At 38.1% G+C, this 21,155-nt stretch overlaps 2 protein-coding genes across 2 annotated transcripts in view; both read right to left on the bottom strand.

Annotated features, from left to right (window-relative positions):
- Positions 1-5,331, bottom strand: part of LOC311123395 (ribonuclease inhibitor-like) — a gene marked incomplete at its 5' end in the record, with an annotated part of 98,082 nt that extends 92,751 nt beyond the window's left edge. The window contains 3 exons of the mRNA XM_084197663.1: positions 577-750; positions 2,201-2,374; positions 5,297-5,331. Coding sequence (XP_084053789.1) covers positions 577-750; positions 2,201-2,374; positions 5,297-5,331 — 383 coding nt within the window. The remainder of the gene's footprint in view (positions 1-576; positions 751-2,200; positions 2,375-5,296) is intronic.
- Positions 5,332-5,366: 35 nt separating this feature from the next.
- On the bottom strand, positions 5,367-9,522 carry LOC311123397 (NLR family CARD domain-containing protein 3-like; the record flags this gene model as incomplete). The annotated part of the gene is made up of 4 exons (XM_084197665.1): positions 9,331-9,522; positions 7,113-8,904; positions 6,653-6,826; positions 5,367-5,556 (listed from the first exon to the last, which is right to left on the bottom strand). Exons 1-4 carry the CDS (start codon positions 9,512-9,514, stop codon positions 5,367-5,369), a joined length of 2,340 nt encoding a protein of 779 aa, XP_084053791.1. The 5' UTR covers positions 9,515-9,522.
- Between the last annotated feature and the right edge of the window lie 11,633 nt (positions 9,523-21,155).

Genomic DNA, 21,155 nt, shown 5'->3' on the forward strand with positions numbered 1-21,155 from the left:
TCATGATTATTCATAATCATGGTAGCATCCACATGAATGTAGAAGTGTTCAGAAACATCTTCTATTCTTACTGACAATACAAATGAAGTGACTCCAAAATGACAGGACATTATTCACCATTCCGTTTCTACTGGGAAAAACATCATCCAAAACACAACCAAGACAAACTACAAATGCATTCAACAAGTTTGTAGAATCACAGGCTTGATGTAATCAATGTGGGTAAGGAATATGGGACCAAATACTAAACTTATGACTACTTTAATACAATATAAGTGAATATGTCCAAATTATTAAGACTTTTTCAAATGGGAGAACTAGATACATAAAGTGCTTTCATTTCTAAACAGTAAAACAGATATGTATGAAAATATCCTCAAATAAATGGTGACATTCTGTACTGTCACCTAATATGAAACTTTCTATCTCAAATCCAAAATGCTGGAGCATAGCACCAAATGTAAAACTGTAAGCTTCACTGTACAAACACATATGGTGTGGACTATGTGTACCTGGTAAACACATGTGGATCTGGTGAACAGTTATCACTTGTTGACCAACTACAGGAATACTGACCTCAGAGTCTCCAGTTTACAGTGGGGATTCCCCAGTCCAGCAGAGAGCAGCTTCACTCCTGAATCCTTCAGGTCATTGTTACTCAGATCCAGCTCTCTCAGGTGTGAGGGGTTTGACTTCAGAGCTGAGACCAGAGAAGCACAGCCTTCCTCTGTGACTAGACAGCCTGACAGCCTGCAAAGAGTCAAATCATATTAAAACCACACTGCTATTCTTTGGTGGTCAAAATAGTGGCAGTATATTTTTTTCAACACATTCAGATATATCAGTGTCCTGAAACCTGCCATATCTATTCATAAATGAATGTATCATTATTAGATATTACAAATTATCAAAGTATTGCTTGTAGAGAAAAAAATATAAATGTACAAATATTTGAGTAGACTGACCAGAGCAGTTTAAAAAGCAGTATCAGTCAAAAGACAGACAGTGAGGTATCAGATTTAGATTGTATTGAGTATACAGTCCACACCACATCTATTTTGACAGTGAAGCTAACATTTTAAATGTGGTTCTATACTCCAACATTTTGGATTTGAGATCAAATGTTTCATATGAGGTGACAGTATATAATGTCACCTTTCATTTGAGGGTATTTTAATACATATCTGTTTCACCGTTTAGAAATGAAAGCACTTTATGTATCTAGTCCCCCTATTTGAAGAAGTCATAAATATTCTGACCAATTCACTTATAATGTATTAAAGTAGTCAAAAGTTGAGTATTTGGTTGTAAACTCGTTGGTTGCATTTGCAGTTTGTTTTGGTTGTGTTTTGGGTTATCTTTTGCCCGATAGTAACTGAATCGTGGATAATGACGGGAGTAATTTTCTTTCTAAGTGAGTAGATAACATGTTTCTAAACACTACTAAATTAATCTTAATGATGCCATGATTAAGAAAAATCATGAATGAATCATGACTAATAATGAGTGAGAAAGTTACAGAGGCTACAACAAAACATGCTAACCTCTCACCATTACCAATAACAGAGGGGGTATGATCCTTGTTCCTCTGTAACTTTCTCATTCATCATCATTCACGATTCATTAATGATTATTCATAATCATGATAGCATCCACATGAATGTAGAAGTGTTCAGAAACATCTTCTATTCTTACTGACAATACAAGTGAAGTGACTCCAAAATGACAGGACATTATTCACCATTCAGTTTCTATTGGGAAAAACATCATCCAAAACACAACCAAGACAAACTGCAAATGCACTCAACAAGTTTGTAGAATCACAAGCTTGACGTAATCACTGTTGGTAAGGAATATGGGACCAAATACTAAACTTATGACTACTTTAATACAATATAAGTGAATATGTCCAAATTATTACGACTTTTTCAAATGGGAGAACCAGAGGCATAAAGTGCTTTCATTTCTAAACAGTAACACAGATATGTATGAAAATACTCTCAAATAAAAGGTGACATTATATACTGTCACCTAATATGAAACATTTGATCTCAAATCCAAAATGCTGGAGCATAGCACCAAATGTAAAACTGTAAGCTTCACTGTCCAAACACATATGGTGTGGACTATGTGTGCCTGGTAAACACATGTGGATCTGGTGAACAGTTATCACTTGTTGACCAACTACAGGAATACTGACCTCAGAGTCTCCAGTTTACAGTGGGGATTCCCCAGTCCAGCAGAGAGCAGCTTCACTCCTGAATCCTTCAGGTCATTGTTACTCAGGTCCAGCTCTCTCAGGTGTGAGGGGTTTGACTTCAGAGCTGAGACCAGAGAAACACAGCCTTCCTCTGTGACTAGACAGCCTGACAGCCTGCAAAGAGTCAAATCATATTAAAACCACACTGCTATTCTTTGGTGGTGAAAATAGTGGCAGTATATTTTTTCATTCATACCAGTGTCCTGAAACCTTCCATTTATATATTATTATTAGAAAAAATCATAATATTGCTTGTAGATAGAAAAATGTATAGTACAAATATTTGAGTAGACTGACCAGAGCAGTTTAAAAAGCAGTATCAGTCAAAAGACAGACAGTGAGGTATCAGATTTAGATTGTATTGAGTATACAGTCCATACCATATCTATTTTGACAGTGAAGCTAACATTTTAAATGTGGCTCTATACTCCAACATTTTGGATTTGAGATCAAATGTTTCATATGAGGTGACAGTATATAATGTCACCTTTTATTTGAGGTTATTTTAATACATATCTGTTTCACCGTTTAGAAATGAAAGCACTTTATGTATCTAGTCCCCCATTTGAAGAAGTCATAAGTATTCTGACCAATTCACTTACAGTGTATTAAAGTAGTCAAAAGTTGAGTATTTGGTCTCAAACTCGTTGGTTGCATTTGCAGTTTGTTTTGGTTGTGTTTTGGGTTATGTTTTGTCCAATAGTAACTGAATGGTGGATGATGACTGGAGTAATTTTCTGTCTAAGTGAGTAGATAACATGTTTCTAAACACTACTAAATTAATCCTGATGATGCCATGATTAAGAAAAATTATGAATGAATCATGAATAATAATGAGTGAGAAAGTTACAGAGGCTACAACAAAACATGCTAACCTCTCACCATTACCAATAACAGAGGGGGTATGATCCTTGTTCCTCTGTAACTTTCTCATTCATCATTATTCACGATTCATATATGATTATTCATAATCATGGTAGCATCCACATGAACGTAGAAGTGTTCAGAAACATCTTCTATTCTTACTGACAATACAAGTGAAGTGACTCCAAAATGACAGGACATTATTCACCATTCAGTTTCTATCAGGAAAAACATCATCCAAAACACAACCAAGACAAACTGCAAATGTATTCAACAAGTTTGTAGAATCACAAGCTTGATGTAATCACTGTGGGTAAGGAATATGGGACCAAATACTAAACTTATGACTACTTTAATACAATATAAGTGAATATGTCCAAATTATTACGACTTTTTCAAATGGGAGAACTAGATACATAAAGTGCTTTCATTTCTAAACAGTAACACAGATATGTATGAAAATACTCTCAAATAAAAGGTGACATTATATACTGTCGCCTAATATGAAACATTTGATCTCAAATCCAAAATGCTGGAGCATAGCACCAAATTTAAAACTGTAAGCTTCACTGTCCAAACACATATGGTGTGGACTATATGTGCCTGGTAAACACATGTGGATCTGGTGAACAGTTATCACTTGTTGACCAACTACAGGAATACTGACCTCAGAGTCTCCAGTTTACAGTGGGGATTCCCCAGTCCAGCAGAGAGCAGCTTCACTCCTGAATCCTTCAGGTCATTGATACTCAGATCCAGCTCTCTCAGGTGTGAGGGGTTTGAGTTCAGAGCTGAGACCAGAGCAGCACAGCCTTCCTCTGTGACTAGACAGCCTGACAGCCTGCAAAGAGTCAAATCATATTAAAACCACACTGCTATTCTTTGGTGGTGAAAATAGTGGCAGTATATTTTTTCATTCATACCAGTGTCCTGAAACCTTCCATTTATATATTATTATTAGAAAAAATCATAATATTGCTTGTAGATAGAAAAATGTATAGTACAAATATTTGAGTAGACTGACCAGAGCAGTTTAAAAAGCAGTATCAGTCAAAAGACAGACAGTGAGGTATCAGATTTAGATTGTATTGAGTATACAGTCCATACCATATCTATTTTGACAGTGAAGCTAACATTTTAAATGTGGCTCTATACTCCAACATTTTGGATTTGAGATCAAATGTTTCATATGAGGTGACAGTATATAATGTCACCTTTTATTTGAGGTTATTTTAATACATATCTGTTTCACCGTTTAGAAATGAAAGCACTTTATGTATCTAGTCCCCCATTTGAAGAAGTCATAAGTATTCTGACCAATTCACTTACAGTGTATTAAAGTAGTCAAAAGTTGAGTATTTGGTCTCAAACTCGTTGGTTGCATTTGCAGTTTGTTTTGGTTGTGTTTTGGGTTATGTTTTGTCCAATAGTAACTGAATGATGGATGATGACTGGAGTAATTTTCTGTCTAAGTGAGTAGATAACATGTTTCTAAACACTACTAAATTAATCCTGATGATGCCATGATTAAGAAAAATTATGAATGAATCATGAATAATAATGAGTGAGAAAGTTACAGAGGCTACAACAAAACATGCTAACCTCTCACCATTACCAATAACAGAGGGGGTATGATCCTTGTTCCTCTGTAACTTTCTCATTCATCATTATTCACGATTCATATATGATTATTCATAATCATGGTAGCATCCACATGAACGTAGAAGTGTTCAGAAACATCTTCTATTCTTACTGACAATACAAGTGAAGTGACTCCAAAATGACAGGACATTATTCACCATTCAGTTTCTATCAGGAAAAACATCATCCAAAACACAACCAAGACAAACTGCAAATGCTTTCAACAAGTTTGTAGAATCACAAGCTTGATGTAATCACTGTGGGTAAGGAATATGGGACCAAATACTAAACTTATGACTACTTTAATACAATATAAGTGAATATGTCCTAATTATTACAACTTTTTCAAATGGGAGAACTAGACACATAAAGCGCTTTCATTTCTAAACAGTAACACAGATATGTATGAAAATATCCTCAAATAAAAGGTGACATTATATACTGTCGCCTAATATGAAACATTATATCTCAAATCCAAAATGATGGAGCATAGCACCAAATGTAAAACTGTAAGCTTCAATGTCCAAACACATATGGTGTGGACTATGTGTGCCTGGTAAACACATGTGGATCTGGTGAACAGTTATCACTTGTTGACCAACTACAGGAATACTGACCTCAGAGTCTCCAGTTTACAGTGGGGATTCCCCAGTCCAGCAGAGAGCAGCTTCACTCCTGAATCCTTCAGGTCATTGTTACTCAGATCCAGCTCTCTCAGGTGTGAGGGGTGTGACTTCAGAGCTGAGACCAGAGAAGAACAGCCTTCCTCTGTGACTAGACAGCCTGACAGCCTGCAAAGAGTCAAATAATATTAAAACCACACTGCTATTCTTTGGTGGTGAAAGTAGTGGAAGTATATTTTTTCAACATTTTCATTTATACCAGTGTCCTGAAACCTGCCATATATATATCATTATTAGAAAAAATCATAATATTGTGTGTAGAGAGAAACATGTATAGTACGAATATTTGAGTAGACTGACCAGACCAGTTTAAAAAGCAGTATCAGTCAAAAGACAGACAGTGAGGTATCAGATTTAGATTGTATTGAGTATACAGTCCACACCATATCTAGTTTGACAGTGAAGCTAACATTTTAAATGTGGCTCTATACTCCAGCATTTTGGATTTGAGATCAAATGTTTCATATGAGGTGACAGTATATAATGTCACCTTTTAATTTAGGGTATTTTCATACATATCTGTTTCACCGTTTAGAAATGAAAGGACTTTATGTATCTAGTCCCCTATTTGAAGAAGTCATAAGTATTCTGACCAATTCACTTATAGTGTATTAAAGTAGTCAAAAGTTTAGTATTTGGTCCCAAACTCGTTGGTTGCATTTGCAGTTTGTTTTGGTTGTGTTTTGGGTTATGTTTTGTCCAATAGTAACTGACTGGTGAATGATGACTGGAGTAATTTTCTGTCTAAGTGAGTAGATAACATGTTTCTAAACATTACTAAATTAATCCTGATGATGACATGATTAAGAAAAATCATGAATGAATCATGAATAATAATGAGTGAGAAAGTAGGTAAGGAATATGGGACCAAATACTAAACTTAGGACTACTTTAATACAATATAAGTGAATATGTCCAAATTATAACTACTTTTTCAAATGGGAGAACAAGATACATAAAGTGCTTTCATTTCTAAACAGTAAAACAGATATGTATGAAAAACCTCAAATAAAAGGTGACATTCTGTACTGTTGCCTAATATGAAACATTCTATCTGAAATCCAAAATGCTGGAGCATAGCACCAAATGTAAAACTGTAAGGTTCACTATACAAACACATATGATGTGGACTATGTGTGCCTGGTAAACACATGTGGATCTGGTGAACAGTTATCACTTGTTGACCAACTATAGGAATACTGACCTCAGAGTCTCCAGTTTACAGTGGGGATTCCCCAGTCCAGCAGAGAGCAGCTTCACTCCTGAATCCTTCAGGTCATTGTTACTCACGTCCAGCTCTCTCAGGTGTGAGGGGTTTGACTTCAGAGCTGAGACCAGAGAAGCACAGCCTTCCTCTGTGACTCCACAGCCTGACAGCCTGACAGAGAGATCATCATGATTTCACAAACACACTGTTAATTTAACACCAGTAGTGTAGAAGGACAATGGCAGATGCATTTGGTTTATTCTCTTAAACAACATATAGATTCATCTTCCGTCTCCTAGAATTGTATGGTCATATTGTTATACTAATGTGAACATCAATGCATTGATTCAATATGTTTTTCAATAGAATATTATATACATATTATAATACATATATTTATCTAAACTGAATATTTCTTCCTGATGATTAGTACTTAAATGTCATTTTATGTACTCACAGAGCAGCTCTGGAGGCTTTGATCACTGGCAGCAGCCTCAGAAGACCTTCCTCTGATCTGGAGTATTTCTTCAGGTCAAACACATCCAGCTCCTTTTCTGAAGTCAGCAACACAAAGACCAGAGCTGACCACTGTGCAGGTGACAGTTTGGCTTCTGAGAGACTTCCTGATCTAAGGAAGCTTTGTATCTCCTTCACTAGAGAATGGTCATTCAGTTCATTCAGACAGTGGAACAGATTGATGCACCTCTCTGGAGAGGGATTCTCCCTGATCTTCTCCTTGATGTACTTGACTGTTTCTTCATGGCTCTGTGAGCTGCTTCTTGTCTTTGTCAGGAGACCTCGTAAGTACTTCTGATTGGACTCCAGTGAAAGGCCCAGAAGGAAGCGGAGGAAAAGGTCCAGGTTTCCTGTCTCACTTTGTAAGGCTTTATCCACAGCACTCATGTAGACAGTAACTTCAGGCTTGTTTCTGATCCTCACATAAAAGTTGCTGGACTTTGATTGCTGTTCCGCCATTAGATTCTCATTGTTGTTGATGAATGAGAGGAACACATATACAGCAGCCAGAAACTCCTGAATGCTCAGATGCACAAAGCAGTACACCTTGTCCTGGTACAGCCCACATTCCTCTTTAAAGAGCTGTGTGCACAATCCTGAGTACACTGAGGCTTCATTGACATCAATGCCAGCCTCTTTCAGGTCTTCTTCATAGAAAATCAGATTGCCATTCACAAGCTGTTGAAAAGCCAGTTTTCCCAGTGACAGAATGCTCTCTTTATTCCAGTGTGGACCCGTTTCTTCTTTCCCAATATACTTTTCATTCTTCTGTTTGGTATGAAACTCCACAAGGTGTGAATACATCTCAGTCAGAGTCTTGGGCATCTCTTCTCTCTTATGTTTCAGCATGTGTTCAAGGACTATTGCAGAAATCCAACAGAAGACTGGAATGTGGCACATGATGTGGAGGCTCCTTGATGTCTTTATGTGTGAGATGATTCTGCTGGCCAGGTCCTCATCACTGAATCTCTTCCTGAAGTACTCCTCCTTCTGTGGGTCATTGAACCCTCGTACCTCTGTCACCTGGTCAACACACACTGAAGGGATCTTATTGGCTGCTGCAGGTCGGGTAGTTATCCAGAGGAGAGCAGAGGGAAGCAGATTTCCCTTGATGAGATTTGTCAGCAGAACATCCACTGAGGTTGACTCTGTGACGTCACAACAGATCTTGTTCTTCTGGAAGTCTAGGGGCAGTCGGCACTCATCCAGACCATCAAAGATGAACAGAACTTTGTACTTGTCGTAGTTGGAGATTCTTGACTCTTTGGTTTCCATTGAGAAGTGATTGAGAAGTGCAATCAAAGTGTGTTTTTCCTTTTTCATCAAATTCAGCTCCCGAAAAGGGAATGAAAATACAAATTGGACATCCTGATTTGCTTTTCCTTCAGCCCAGTCCAGAATGAACTTCTGCACAGAGACTGTTTTTCCAATGCCAGCGACTCCCTTTGTCAGCACAGTTCTGATAAGTTTGTCTTGTCCAGTTAAGGGTTTGAAGATGTCGTTACATTTGATTGCAGTCTCTGGTCTTGCTTGTTTCCTGGTTGTTGTCTCAATCTGTCTCAGCTCATGTTCATTATTGACCTCTCCTGTTCCACCCTCTGTGATGTAGAGCTCTGTGTAGATCTTATTGAGAAGTGTTGGGTTTCCTTGTTTAGCGATCCCCTCAAATACACATTGAAACTTCTTCTTTAGATTAGATTTGAGTTCACGTTGGCAAATCACAGCAAGCTCATCTGAATGAAGAAATAACACGGAAGATATTAATATTACGTCTGATTGAAAGCCTACAGTATTCTAGGACTGTTATGACATTTTAAATTATAATAATTATTTCGCTCAACTGACTGTATAAATGTTTTCATAATGCATTACAGACTCTCTCTCTCTCTCTCTCTCTCTCTCTCTCTCTCTCTCTCTCTCTCTCTTCAGAGGTCCTCTCTCTCTCCTCTGTCTCTCTCTCTCTCTCTCCTCTGTCTCTCCTCTTCTCTCTGTCTAAATGAATCAACACAACACATCCCTGCTGCTACTTGATGAGGTCACTAGGTGTTGTGTTAAGGCTGCTACAATATCACTGAGTTACACAGCTACTTTAGCTGTACTTTAGCTACAGCTTTTAAATGTTCTAAAACAGCATTCAACATGAGGCAGACAGCTCTTACTTTTCTCCAGTGTGTCAGCAAGCTCCTTCTGGTTCATTTTCCTCAGGACGTGCAGTGTGATCTTCAGAGCCCCCTCTCTGGCAATGCTCTCCTGCTTCTCATCTTCAGCATCCACCACTTCCTTATCCTGCTTCTGACTCTCAAAGCCTTCTGGGAGTTCTGGACTAAGAATCCTCTTGAACATCTTCAGCTCGTTCTTCACAAATGTCATAATATTCTCTTCAAGCAACTGAAATAAATCAAGTAAATCAGTTAAGCAAGAGACTAAATGCTTTCTCATTAACGAATGATTGACAGATCACCTTTACTTGAGGTAAACAAAAACAAATGTACATAACAGGACCACATACACTGAATATGGAGGCCAGGTCTGTTTGATGACTCTGGGAAGACTGACCACTGAGAATCTCTGACTCTGATCTCTCCTGTTGGTTTCTGTGGACAAAACATCAGATTACATCTCCTCATCCAGGGAGTACACACACACACACACACACACACACACACACACACACAGGGAGGGAATGTTGTGTTAGTTTAATATTGTTTCAGGACTATGAAAATGGAAAAAAGGTTTAGGTTAGAAAAGTCTCCCTCTCTAAACACTATAGGTTGAACCATAGACCGGTCACTCTTCATGGACACACAGCTGGGTACAGTGGAGGCTGGTCTCTCCTGCTTGATTGGACTTCAACACAACAGAGACAAACATTACATCTCTCATCTACTCTGAGCTCAGATGGGGAAACATAAGAAGAGTTTCATTCCAAAACGCTATATATCAATTTTCAGAAATGTTGGTAAATTATCTTTTATTGTTTAAAGAAATTATGAAAGAGATTGGTGTGTTTTTTCACTATCTAATCATGGCATGGGATTGTTCAACGACAGACATGTATTTGTTTAAAATCTATCACTTGATGGTTTCATTTCAGACAGACAAATAATCATGTTTTTTTGCAAAATGCTATATATCTGCCTCACTATCAGAGAAATAAGTAGTACTGCTAGGTTTTACGCAGTAATAATATATATCTGCCTCACTCTCAGAGAAATAAGTAGTACTGCTAGGTTTTACACTGTAATAATATATCTTCCTCACTCTCAGAGAAATAAGTAGTACTGCTAGGTTTTACACAGTATTAATATATATCTGCCTCACTCTCAGAGAAATAAGTAGTACTGCTAGGTTTTACACAGTATTAATATATATCTGCCTCACTCTCAGAGAAATAAGTAGTACTGCTAGGTTTTACACAGTATTAATATATATCTACCTCACTCTCAGAGAAATAAGTAGTACTGCTAGGTTTTACACAGTATTAATATATATCTGCCTCACTCTCAGAGAAATAAGTAGTACTGCTAGGTTTTACACAGTATTAATATATCTGCCTCACTCTCAGAGAAATAAGTAGTACTGCTAGGTTTTACACAGTATTAATATATATCTGCCTCACTCTCAGAGAAATAAGTAGTACTGCTAGGTTTTACACAGTATTAATATATATCTACCTCACTCTCAGAGAAATAAGTAGTTCTGACTGAAAAAGCATTTAACAGATTACTGTGATGTTTATTATTACTCTATAGGTTATTTACTCCTAAAAGCTTGTGCCGTCAGCGGCAGCGAGCACTCTGCCTTCTAGCACAAGCGAGGGGCATGTTGAGGTACATTTGCTTACCGGGAGGGTTACATGATGTAATTTATTGGCCGGCTGGAAGACGCACTCTTGTCTTATCTATTCCGAGGTTGTTTAATCGCAATATTAGATATTTCATAATGCATGTATATTAGGGTTGAGGTTGGAGCATCTGACTAGTGATTATTTACCCGGGGTTTAACACCTGCTATAGTCACTATTTAATTGCTCTTCCAAAAGCATCACAGGCCTAATACGAGATATATAGCTAACTAAAGTAATGAGTGACCATTTTAGACATGGGACATATAGTATTTGGTTGCATGCTATTTTATGTCAAACATATTGCTGCTTGTAGCCTATAACTGATGCTTCATGGTCTTATGCTGCCATCTATTGGAAATATTTAGCATTACAAGTTATTAATTTACGTACGGACATTAGTGAGGCAGCTGAAAAATAAAGTGTATTTTTCTTGTTAATTCCTTTGATCAGTCTCAAACCTGCCCCACCTATCCCATGGCAATTGCTGGACTTTCACACAGAGGTTACTAGGTCACCCAATTCAAACCATATTAGAAAAATAACACAAATGTGTCTAAGTGTTCTGCCTTGCAATAATAAATATCATAAAATAACTAATTAAAAAAAAAAAAGCAAAACGCTTAGACAGGTTTTGAGTAACAAAATAATACTATAATTGTATGCTAAAATAGGTTATAAGTAGGGTTAGAGTTTCTGTATAGCACTTTGTGACATCTGCTGGTGTAAAAAGAGCTTTATAAATACATTTGATTGATTGTTAGGTTTAGTGTTTATATGGCAAAAAACAGTATGGGTTTATGGCACTCTTGCTCCTCCTTGTGGCCGTATGTGGGTACTACATAACTCATTCATCACATGTACAATTTTTTTTTTGTCATGGGTCTCCCGGTCGCGGCCGGCTACAACAGTCTGGATTCGAACCAGGATCTGTAGTGGCCTTAGACCACTGCAGGAGACCTGACACTTCATGACACTTGCTAGGCTTAGGCTCATAATCTGAGGTAGCAACTGCGTCTGATCTACAAATCCATTAGCTAGACCACCCGATTAGACAACAATCACCCCATTATATCCATTTGGTTTGCAACTCAGTGAACCTGCGCAGCATTCGCTCAATTTGATGCCTATGAACGAAGATTTCGATGCATATCAAATTATCAAATTACCCAGCAGCCATTTAGAAACAACAAGTCGTCCAAAAAATTGTTATTTCTTCATAAAAAAATGTCTTCTGGCTGTTTAAATTGGCCACATCTTGAAAAAGAGGACAGGGACTTGCGTTTTGTTTAGATTGTACACTTTTTTCTTAAAACAAATATGGTTAACCATGACCAGAACATGTTTAATGTTAAATGGCTATCCGCAAGCCATCACCTCTAAAACTGTGTCTCACCTCACTATAGGTGACCACAACATGTACTCAGGTGAACAGTGTTCCGCGCTCACCAAGTAGCCGTAACCTTGGTAATAATCAGTTACCTGAGGTAAACCTACAGGGTTAACGCTCACCAAGTAGCCGTAACCTTGTTAATAATAAGTTACCTGAGGTAAACCTACAGGGTTAACGCTCACCAAGTAGCCGTAACCTTGTTAATAATAAGTTACCTGAGGTAAACCTACAGGGTTAACGCTCACCAAGTAGCTGTAGCCTTGGTAATAATAAGTTACCTGAGGTAAACCTACAGGGTTAACGCTCACCAAGTAGCTGAAACATTGGTAATAATAAGTTATCTGAGGTAAACCTACAGGGTTAACACTCACCAAGTAGCTGTAACCTTGGTAATAATAAGTTACCTGAGGTAAACCTACAGGGTTAACGCTCACCAAGTAGCTGTAACCTTGGTAATAATAAGTTACCTGAGGTAAACCTACAGGGTTAACGCTCACCAAGTATCCGTAACCTTGTTAATAATAAGTTACCTGAGGTAAACCTACAGGGTTAACGCTCACCAAGTAGCCGTAACCTTGTTAATAATAAGTTACCTGAGGTAAACCTACAGGGTTAACGCTCACCAAGTAGCTGTAACCTTGGCAATAATAAGTTACCTGAGGTAAACATACAGGGTTAATGCTCACCAAGTAGCTGTAATCTTGGTAATAATAAGTTACCTGAGGTAAACCTACAGGGTTAACGCTCACCAAGTAGCTGTAACCTTGGTAATAATAAGTTACCTGAGGTAAACATACAGGGTTAATGCTCACCAAGTAGCTGTAACCGTGGTAATAATAAGTTACCTGAGGTAAACCTACAGAGTTAATGATCACCAAGTAGCCGTAACCTTGGTAATAATAAGTTACCTGAGGTAAACCTACAGGGTTAACGCAGGCAGGTCTCATTGATAACAATAGTGAAGCTGGCATTGTGACGCAGAACAATGGGCTGGGAATAGAACGTTCTGAAGGCGAGTCGGTGTCACGGAGCTCAATAGAACTAATAGGAGCTGGTAGGGTGAAAAATACCAAACATAAGGCCTGTTTTTTCGAGATTACTTCATAACCAGGAACATAAGGTAATATTATGAAACTGGGCTCCATGGCGGATGCAATGAACTAATTATATCAGAAATAAACTTTGTAAAACATGTAACTTGAGGCGCCCCGAAAATAATATTCAAAAAGTTCAGTCCTTGGACACAGAGGGGTTAAACACTAAAGTTACCGTCCATCTAGTGAAGAGGAGAACCGGACAGAGGGATGGTAGGTAGCCAGCATCCGTCAACGAGAGAGGGAGAAGCCCTCCACGGTATTTAACAGGTGGAAGAAACAACCAGGGAGCTCCATCGGTCCACAAGAAATGCAGGCAGCCGGTGATGATTTAGTGGTAGCTAGGATAACTAGGATGCTGCTGGTAGAGTAGCTAGCTTAGCTAGCTGTACCGACTAGCTTGGCTAACTAGCAGGTCGTTCGTCTGTCCCTCGAGGATGGTGACGAATCCGGTGAACCACAAGATGAAACAAGGATAGCGAGTGAAAAGGATCTGGCTACACTCATACTGTCACTGACCATTAAGCAAAAAAGCAAATTGAACAATAAACTTCGGTGTCTCAACACTATAACGAACTCCGTCGTTATTTCCCAACATCACCTCAGACCACTCTGCGCGTAACTGGACAATATGTTTGGCGCCAAACCGTACGTGGACGCGGACAGTTCTGTACGGGGACGCGGACAGTTTCAGAACGCGGACATGAGTAGAGCCACACAATAAACTAAACCCAGTCTTTACAGTGGCTTACATTAGTAATATTCATTTTTTATTATGTAAAACAAAATGATTCGTTTTTTAAAACAATGTTTTGAGATCTGGGCCCATATCCAAAAAGCGTCGCAGAGTAAAAAATTTGTCGTATAAGTGCTGAGAATAAAGCCATTTTAGTCCTACTCTTATGGGTATAAATTAAAGCTATGCATGAAGCCTCTTTATTCATAAGTGTCCCACCTAGTTGGCAGATATTTAGGACACCTCATGAGCTGTACTAACCAGTTAAGAGTTACCAGCAGGTGTCTTGATAATAGAAACATGCAGCGAGTCAGTGGTTCCTGTGCAACATGTAATTGCTTTGGAGCAGTGGTGACCTGTCATTCAGGGCAGAGCCCCACCTGTTTAGCAGATGCTCTTACCCAGAGCGATTTACAGTAAGTGCATTCATCTTAAGATAGCTAGGTGAGACAACCAGATAATACAGTCAAATATACAGGATACGAACATTCCATTTCAGCTAAACATTGGATATATAGCGTTTTGCAATAAAAATAATAATAATTAAATACATCTAAAATCTATGAATTAAACATCGGAGAACAGTAATATTGAAGGTACCCATAAGCAACCATTTCTGATTAAATAATAATTCTTAAACAAAATTGTCATCTCACCTCTTATCTTTGGTGTCATGTTCCCCAGAGAGACTCATTTTAGAGGCAGGGCCCCCCTCCTCTCTCTCCGCTGAGAGACTCATTTTAGAGAACTGACCCCTAAACAGAGATCCAACATGTTGGTTGTAGTTAACACAGTACTTCTTTAATGTAAATTGTTATAATTTATTAATTATCTCTTATAAAACATTTACTAACAGACATATTGAAACAGTCAGGCTATTTAATGCAATCAAATGAACATCTGGTTGTGACATCTCTTCTCCATGTTAACTGTCAATAATAATAATAATAAGTCACTGTTTGTTAAGGTAGTTATAGACAGTGCAGCAACACAAGGCCATGTCACACACTTATTTTTATTCATTAAAAGTCGGCCATTTATTATCTTTGAATCTGTTCTTTTCTAAACGTATCTGAGAATGTAGACTAGGTTATAATGTATAACCGTTTTTTTGTTGTTGTGTAAAGCAGATCAAGGTCTATACCTCAACAAGTGGCGACCCGTCATTCAGGGCAGGTGGCCTTTCCTGTTTTGCATGTTATTGTGGCATTAATACATGTCACATATCAGTTTGCTAACAATGTAAAAAATATATACACTACCGGTCAAAAGTTTTAGAACACATTCAAGGGTTTGTCTTTATTTTTACTATTTTCTACATTGTAGAATAATAGTGAAGACATCAAACTATGAAATAACACATATAGAATCATTTAGTAACCAAAAAAGTGTTAAACAAATCAAAATATATTTTATATTTGAGATTCTTCAAATAGCCACCCTTTGCCTTGATGACAGCTTTGCACACTCTTGGCATTCTCTCAACCAGCAACCCGTCATTCAGGGCAGGTGGCCTTTCCTGTTTTGCATGTTATTTTGGCATTAATACGTGTCACATATCAGTTTGCAAAACATTTAAAATAAATAAATATATATATAATTGAGTTAATAAAGCCGCAAAAAAACTTGGTCTCTTTTTTGTTTTCTTGAGTAAGGCAGCTCCAAAATGCAGGTGTTTCAGCCTAGCTCAGTGCTTTCTGTGGTGGTGGTGCGGCCAGCGGAAAATACGGAGCGCTGCGCCGTGATTGGCTCACTGTTCTGTCACTCATGGGGACACTACGTCACTGCCAAGTCTAAGGGTAGAGCTAGAAAAGTCAAGCCCCTTGGGTGCTGCCACAGAGTTACATTAGAAGTGCCCATACAAGAAGGCCATTGGCCAACAGATAAAATGACATCAAATCACATTATATCTACAGTAGCTTTGATTGGACTGATCATGTCAACATCATACTTTCAAAATCTTAGCCAGCAGTCATCATCATGAATCAAGTCGACAATCTACAGGCAAATCCTTTTTAATCCTTGTCATATGAAGAGAAATAATGAAGAGAAATGATAGGACAGCTGTTTGGACTCTGCTGTTGGGACTCTGCTGTTGGGACTCTGCTGTTGGGACTCTGCTGTTGGGACTCTGCTGTTGGGACTCTGCTGTTGGGACTCTGCTGTTGGGACTCTGCTGTTGGGACTCTGCTGTTGGGACTCTGCAGTTGGGACTCTGCTGTTGGGACTCTGCAGTTGGGACTCTGCTGATGGGACTCTGCTGTTGGGACTCTGCTGTTGGGACTCTGCTGTTGGGACTCTGCTGTTGGGACTCTGCTTTATGTAGGCCCTAACAGTTTGTGGTCACCGTTTCTCACCGTTATAGTGCAATGAATGTATTGTTTAGTGTTGTGTTGTGTTGTGGAGTGGCTTTGCTGGCATGCATCGCCCTTTATTTATGTTTTGCCCCACCAAGATTGACATGCTACAATCACCACTGACCTCAGCTATAGCCTAGATGACCAGTCTAAACCTGTTCAGATCAGTTCCCATAACGTTATAGACCTAACAGTAGCAGGACAGAGCTTGTAGCCTAGGCATTGTATTTTACACACCATTTCAAACGGAGACCATCAGGTTTGTCAGCATGATAAGTGATCATAGCTCAAACCTACTCTGACTATTGAATGTCTGACGTCGACCTAACCTTATAATAGTTTGTAGTTTAGCCTAGACCTACGAGAGTCTGCCCGTCTTTCCTACATATCAACACATTCATCCGACTTCTAATGTTACCGAGAAATACGTGCCACAGCTTCAACAGCCATTGTGTAACTGCGTAGGCTACACACTTACTTTCACGTTCATATGAGGAAATCACATAACTTCTTACAGTCGCTGGTGCAGCCGCCTGTTCTCTTGCAGATGAAGTAGCTTTTATAGGCGACTCATTCAACCAGCCTAAACAACAGTAAATAAAAGATGTCAAATGGTCAAAAGTCAATCCTGATATAGCCATGTACATCAAAGAGAGGTGTATTGCTACAGATGTAGGATCTTAATTTTAGCCAGTTTGCTACAGCAGGAAAATAATCCTGCAGCAACAGGACATTTGCATTATTATGTGGATTATAATTAATGAACAATTTTATAATAGAAAAATGGAATTGATCATCATCAGAAACCTTTATTAAAGCTTAAATACACTCAAATAGACAACAGGTTTTAGTTATCCTGCAACTAGGGTGATCAAATTCAGATCCTACATCTGTACAGAGATTATGTTTTTATCTAAATAAGGTAATTTGAGTTATTAGCAATAACGTTGCATCTGTCAGCTGCTGTAAACCTAAATGATTGGATGTTATAGACCCCCATCTGAACAGTTTCTTTCCCCATGCTGTGGCCCTCACCAACTGGCCATCTGGCCCATAGAGACTAAAGGACTATACACTCTATACTGCACACCACATCAAGCCATCTCTGAACTGTACACTACCATCTGGCCCATAGAGACTAAAAGACTATACACTCTATGCTGCACACCACATCAAGCCATCTCTGAACTGTACACTACCATCTGGCCCATAGAGACTAAAGGACTATACACTCTATGCTGCACAACACATCAAGCCATCTCTGAACTGTACACTACCATCTGGCCCATAGAGACTAAAGGACTATACACTCTATGCTGCTCACCACATCAAGCCATCTCTGAATTGTACACTACCATCTGGTCCATAGAGACTAAAGGACTATACACTCTATGCTGCTCACCACATCAAGCCATCTCTGAACTGTACACAAAATAACTGAACTATACTGCATTAGCACTCTGTTCATCTCTCTTAGATATATTTATACTGATACTGTAAATGTGGACATCCACTGTATATCAACTGTATTCCCACTGTACTGTATATCTGTATACCAACTGTATTCCCACTGTACTGTATATCTGTATATCAACTGTATTCCCACTGTACTGTATATCTGTATATCAACTGTATTCCCACTGTACTGTATATCTGTATACCAACTGTATTCCCACTGTACTGTATATCTGTATATCAACTGTATTCCCACTGTACTGTATATCTGTATATCAACTGTATATCCACTGTACTGTATATCTGTATATCAACTGTATTCCCACTGTACTGTATATCTGTATACCAACTGTATTCCCACTGTACTGTATATCTGTATATCAACTGTATTCCCACTGTACTGTATATCTGTATATCAACTGTATTCCCACTGTACTGTATATCTGTATACCAACTGTATTCCCACTGTACTGTATATCTGTATACCAACTGTATTCCCACTGTACTGTATATCTGTATACCAACTGTATTCCCACTGTACTGTATATCTGTATATCAACTGTATTCCCACTTTACTGTATATCTGTATATCAACTGTATATCCACTGTACTGTATATCTGTATATCCACTGTTCATTCTCTTATAGCTCTATGCTCACTCTTCCTAGTTGTGTATAATGTTGTACAGACATTTGTGTAAACTCTTCGGTCTGCATTCTGTCTCTAAATGTTGTCTGTCACTATCACCATGTAGAATTATGTGTACAGATGTAGGATCTTAATTTGATCACCCCCCCACTGCAGAATAACTTTCCCGCAATGCAAGAAATGTAAAACTTGTAGTGTATTTGAGGTTTTAAAGGGCTTCTGAAGTTTGTAATTTCCAGTTAGAAATGCCAGACTTGAGTTTCGCTTAATATAAATGTATCAACCGCTACAAAAATGTCAATTAATTATAATTAATATAATAATTCACATTTCCTGTTGCTGCAGGAATATTTTCCTGCTGTAGCAAACTGGCTCAAATTAAGATCCTACATATGTATGTGCAAATGTACTTGGCGAATAAAGGTGATTCTGATTCTGCAAAGGTTGAGTCTTGAATATTGATATATTGAATTTGACTTGCCCATGTTCAGTTAGCTCCATTTTGTATGATTAGACTGACACAAACCTGTCTCAGTAGAAGTAGACTGTTAGGTCTGAGTGTTTTACTTCCATTCACTGTACTAAAATTACACCATACATTACATTTCTCTACACACTTTACAATCATTCCTGGCAGGATTCTCACCTTGTAGCCTGAATTCACAACCAGAACATGTCAAGTCATTTAGATATCTACTGTTGTGCTGAGAGAGCACCTTCCTGATGACTAGCACTCTGTGTATTCTTATGGGTGAGGCCTGAGCTGGAATGTGAAGCTAACTGAAGCTAACTTTAGAAAACCAGTATATCTAGCTGGCATCATAGTCCACCCCTCAGGCTAAGTTCAGGTTTCAGCATGAGGCAGGCATCAACAGCCGAGTTGTAGGCTACTACCTGGGTCGTATTCATTAGTTTACACCGCAGCCAACAGTTTTAAAATGTTGCATAAACGGTTTTCTCCAAACGCTGTACAAGGTGACCTAAACAGTTTACGTTGCCAAACGTTTTGCTACGGTGGGCACTAATGAACACACACAACCTGTTTTGAGGAACTGTAAGTTGTTGTTAGTCTTTCCACAGTATTTATTTGTCTCTCTTTCACACAACATACCTTCCTGAGTGAAAAGAGTTAACAGTAGATTAGAAAGAGAATATGTTGTTGCTTGTTGTGTTTTAAGCCTGTTTTGAGAAGACAAGTCTATAGACCTATGATACAGTACACTCTTAGAAAAAAGAGTTCCAAAAGGGTCCTCTGGCTGTCCCCATAGGAGAACGCTTTTGGGTTCCAGGTAGAACCCTTCTGGCTTCCATGTAGAACCCTCTGTGGAAAGGATTCTTCATGGAACCCAAAAGGGTTCTACCTAGGACCAAAAAGGGTTCTACAAAGGGTTCTCCTATGGGGAAAGCCAAAGAACCCTTTTAGATTCTAGATAGTGTAAGAGCGATCACCCTGGGGCACTCAGATGGAAACAGAACGAATTCACCCTACGCATCTAATTTATATCCAAAACATGTTAAGGAGAGTAGGCCTATTATAACACTGTCCACAAAACATATAATCAACTATATTAATACACATAACAATATCATCAACTATATTAATACACATAACAATATCATCAACTATATGAATACACATAACAATATCATCAACTATATTAATACACATAACAATATCATCAACTATATTAATACACATAACAATATCATCAACTATATTAATACACATAACAATATCATCAACTATATTAATACACATAACAATATCATGAACTATATTATACACATAACAATATCATCAACTATATTAATACACATAACAATATCATCAACTATATTAATACACATAACAATATCATCAACTATATTAATATCATAACAATCGTCGTCTTACCTTTTCTATGTCTCTCAATAGAAGTAGAGTCTGGAATGATCATTCGGTCGTGGAAAGTTCCTTTAGTTTGTTCTGCTCATTTCCATATCAGGTTCTACCTGTTCTCTCTCCCACTCCCTGTCTCTTTATAGCTCTTACAATGTGCCTTGGCATACATTCTACAATTGTCTGGAACTCCAAATGTAGTTCTGATTTAGTGTTCCAAATGAAAACAATTTGATTAAACAGGTTAATATGGTTAAAATACATTAAGACTGAGTAATGCTGTGATTGTTTTTATTATTTTGTATTGAAATATTTGACTTTATTTTCCCTATGTCCTTTCAATATAGGAACAATTTGTGAAATGACAGCCTTCTGTAAATATGGACAAAAGTCTATGGATTCATTTGATGGTATGTGTCTTGCAACATTATGTAAAATGACAGGTTGAGAAACACTACATCTTCCTAGGTGCATATGTGGGAAGCAACGCAAACTGTCTCCCTATGTGTGTGCCATCCCTAAACATCAAGTGTTTGTGGTTCATTAACATGTTTATTGTCAAGGTTGAAAAAAGAAAA

Source organism: Coregonus lavaretus, assembly GCF_964263955.1.
Source record: "Coregonus lavaretus genome assembly, contig: HAP1_SCAFFOLD_241, whole genome shotgun sequence".
In the NCBI taxonomy this organism is placed as follows: domain Eukaryota; kingdom Metazoa; phylum Chordata; class Actinopteri; order Salmoniformes; family Salmonidae; genus Coregonus; species Coregonus lavaretus.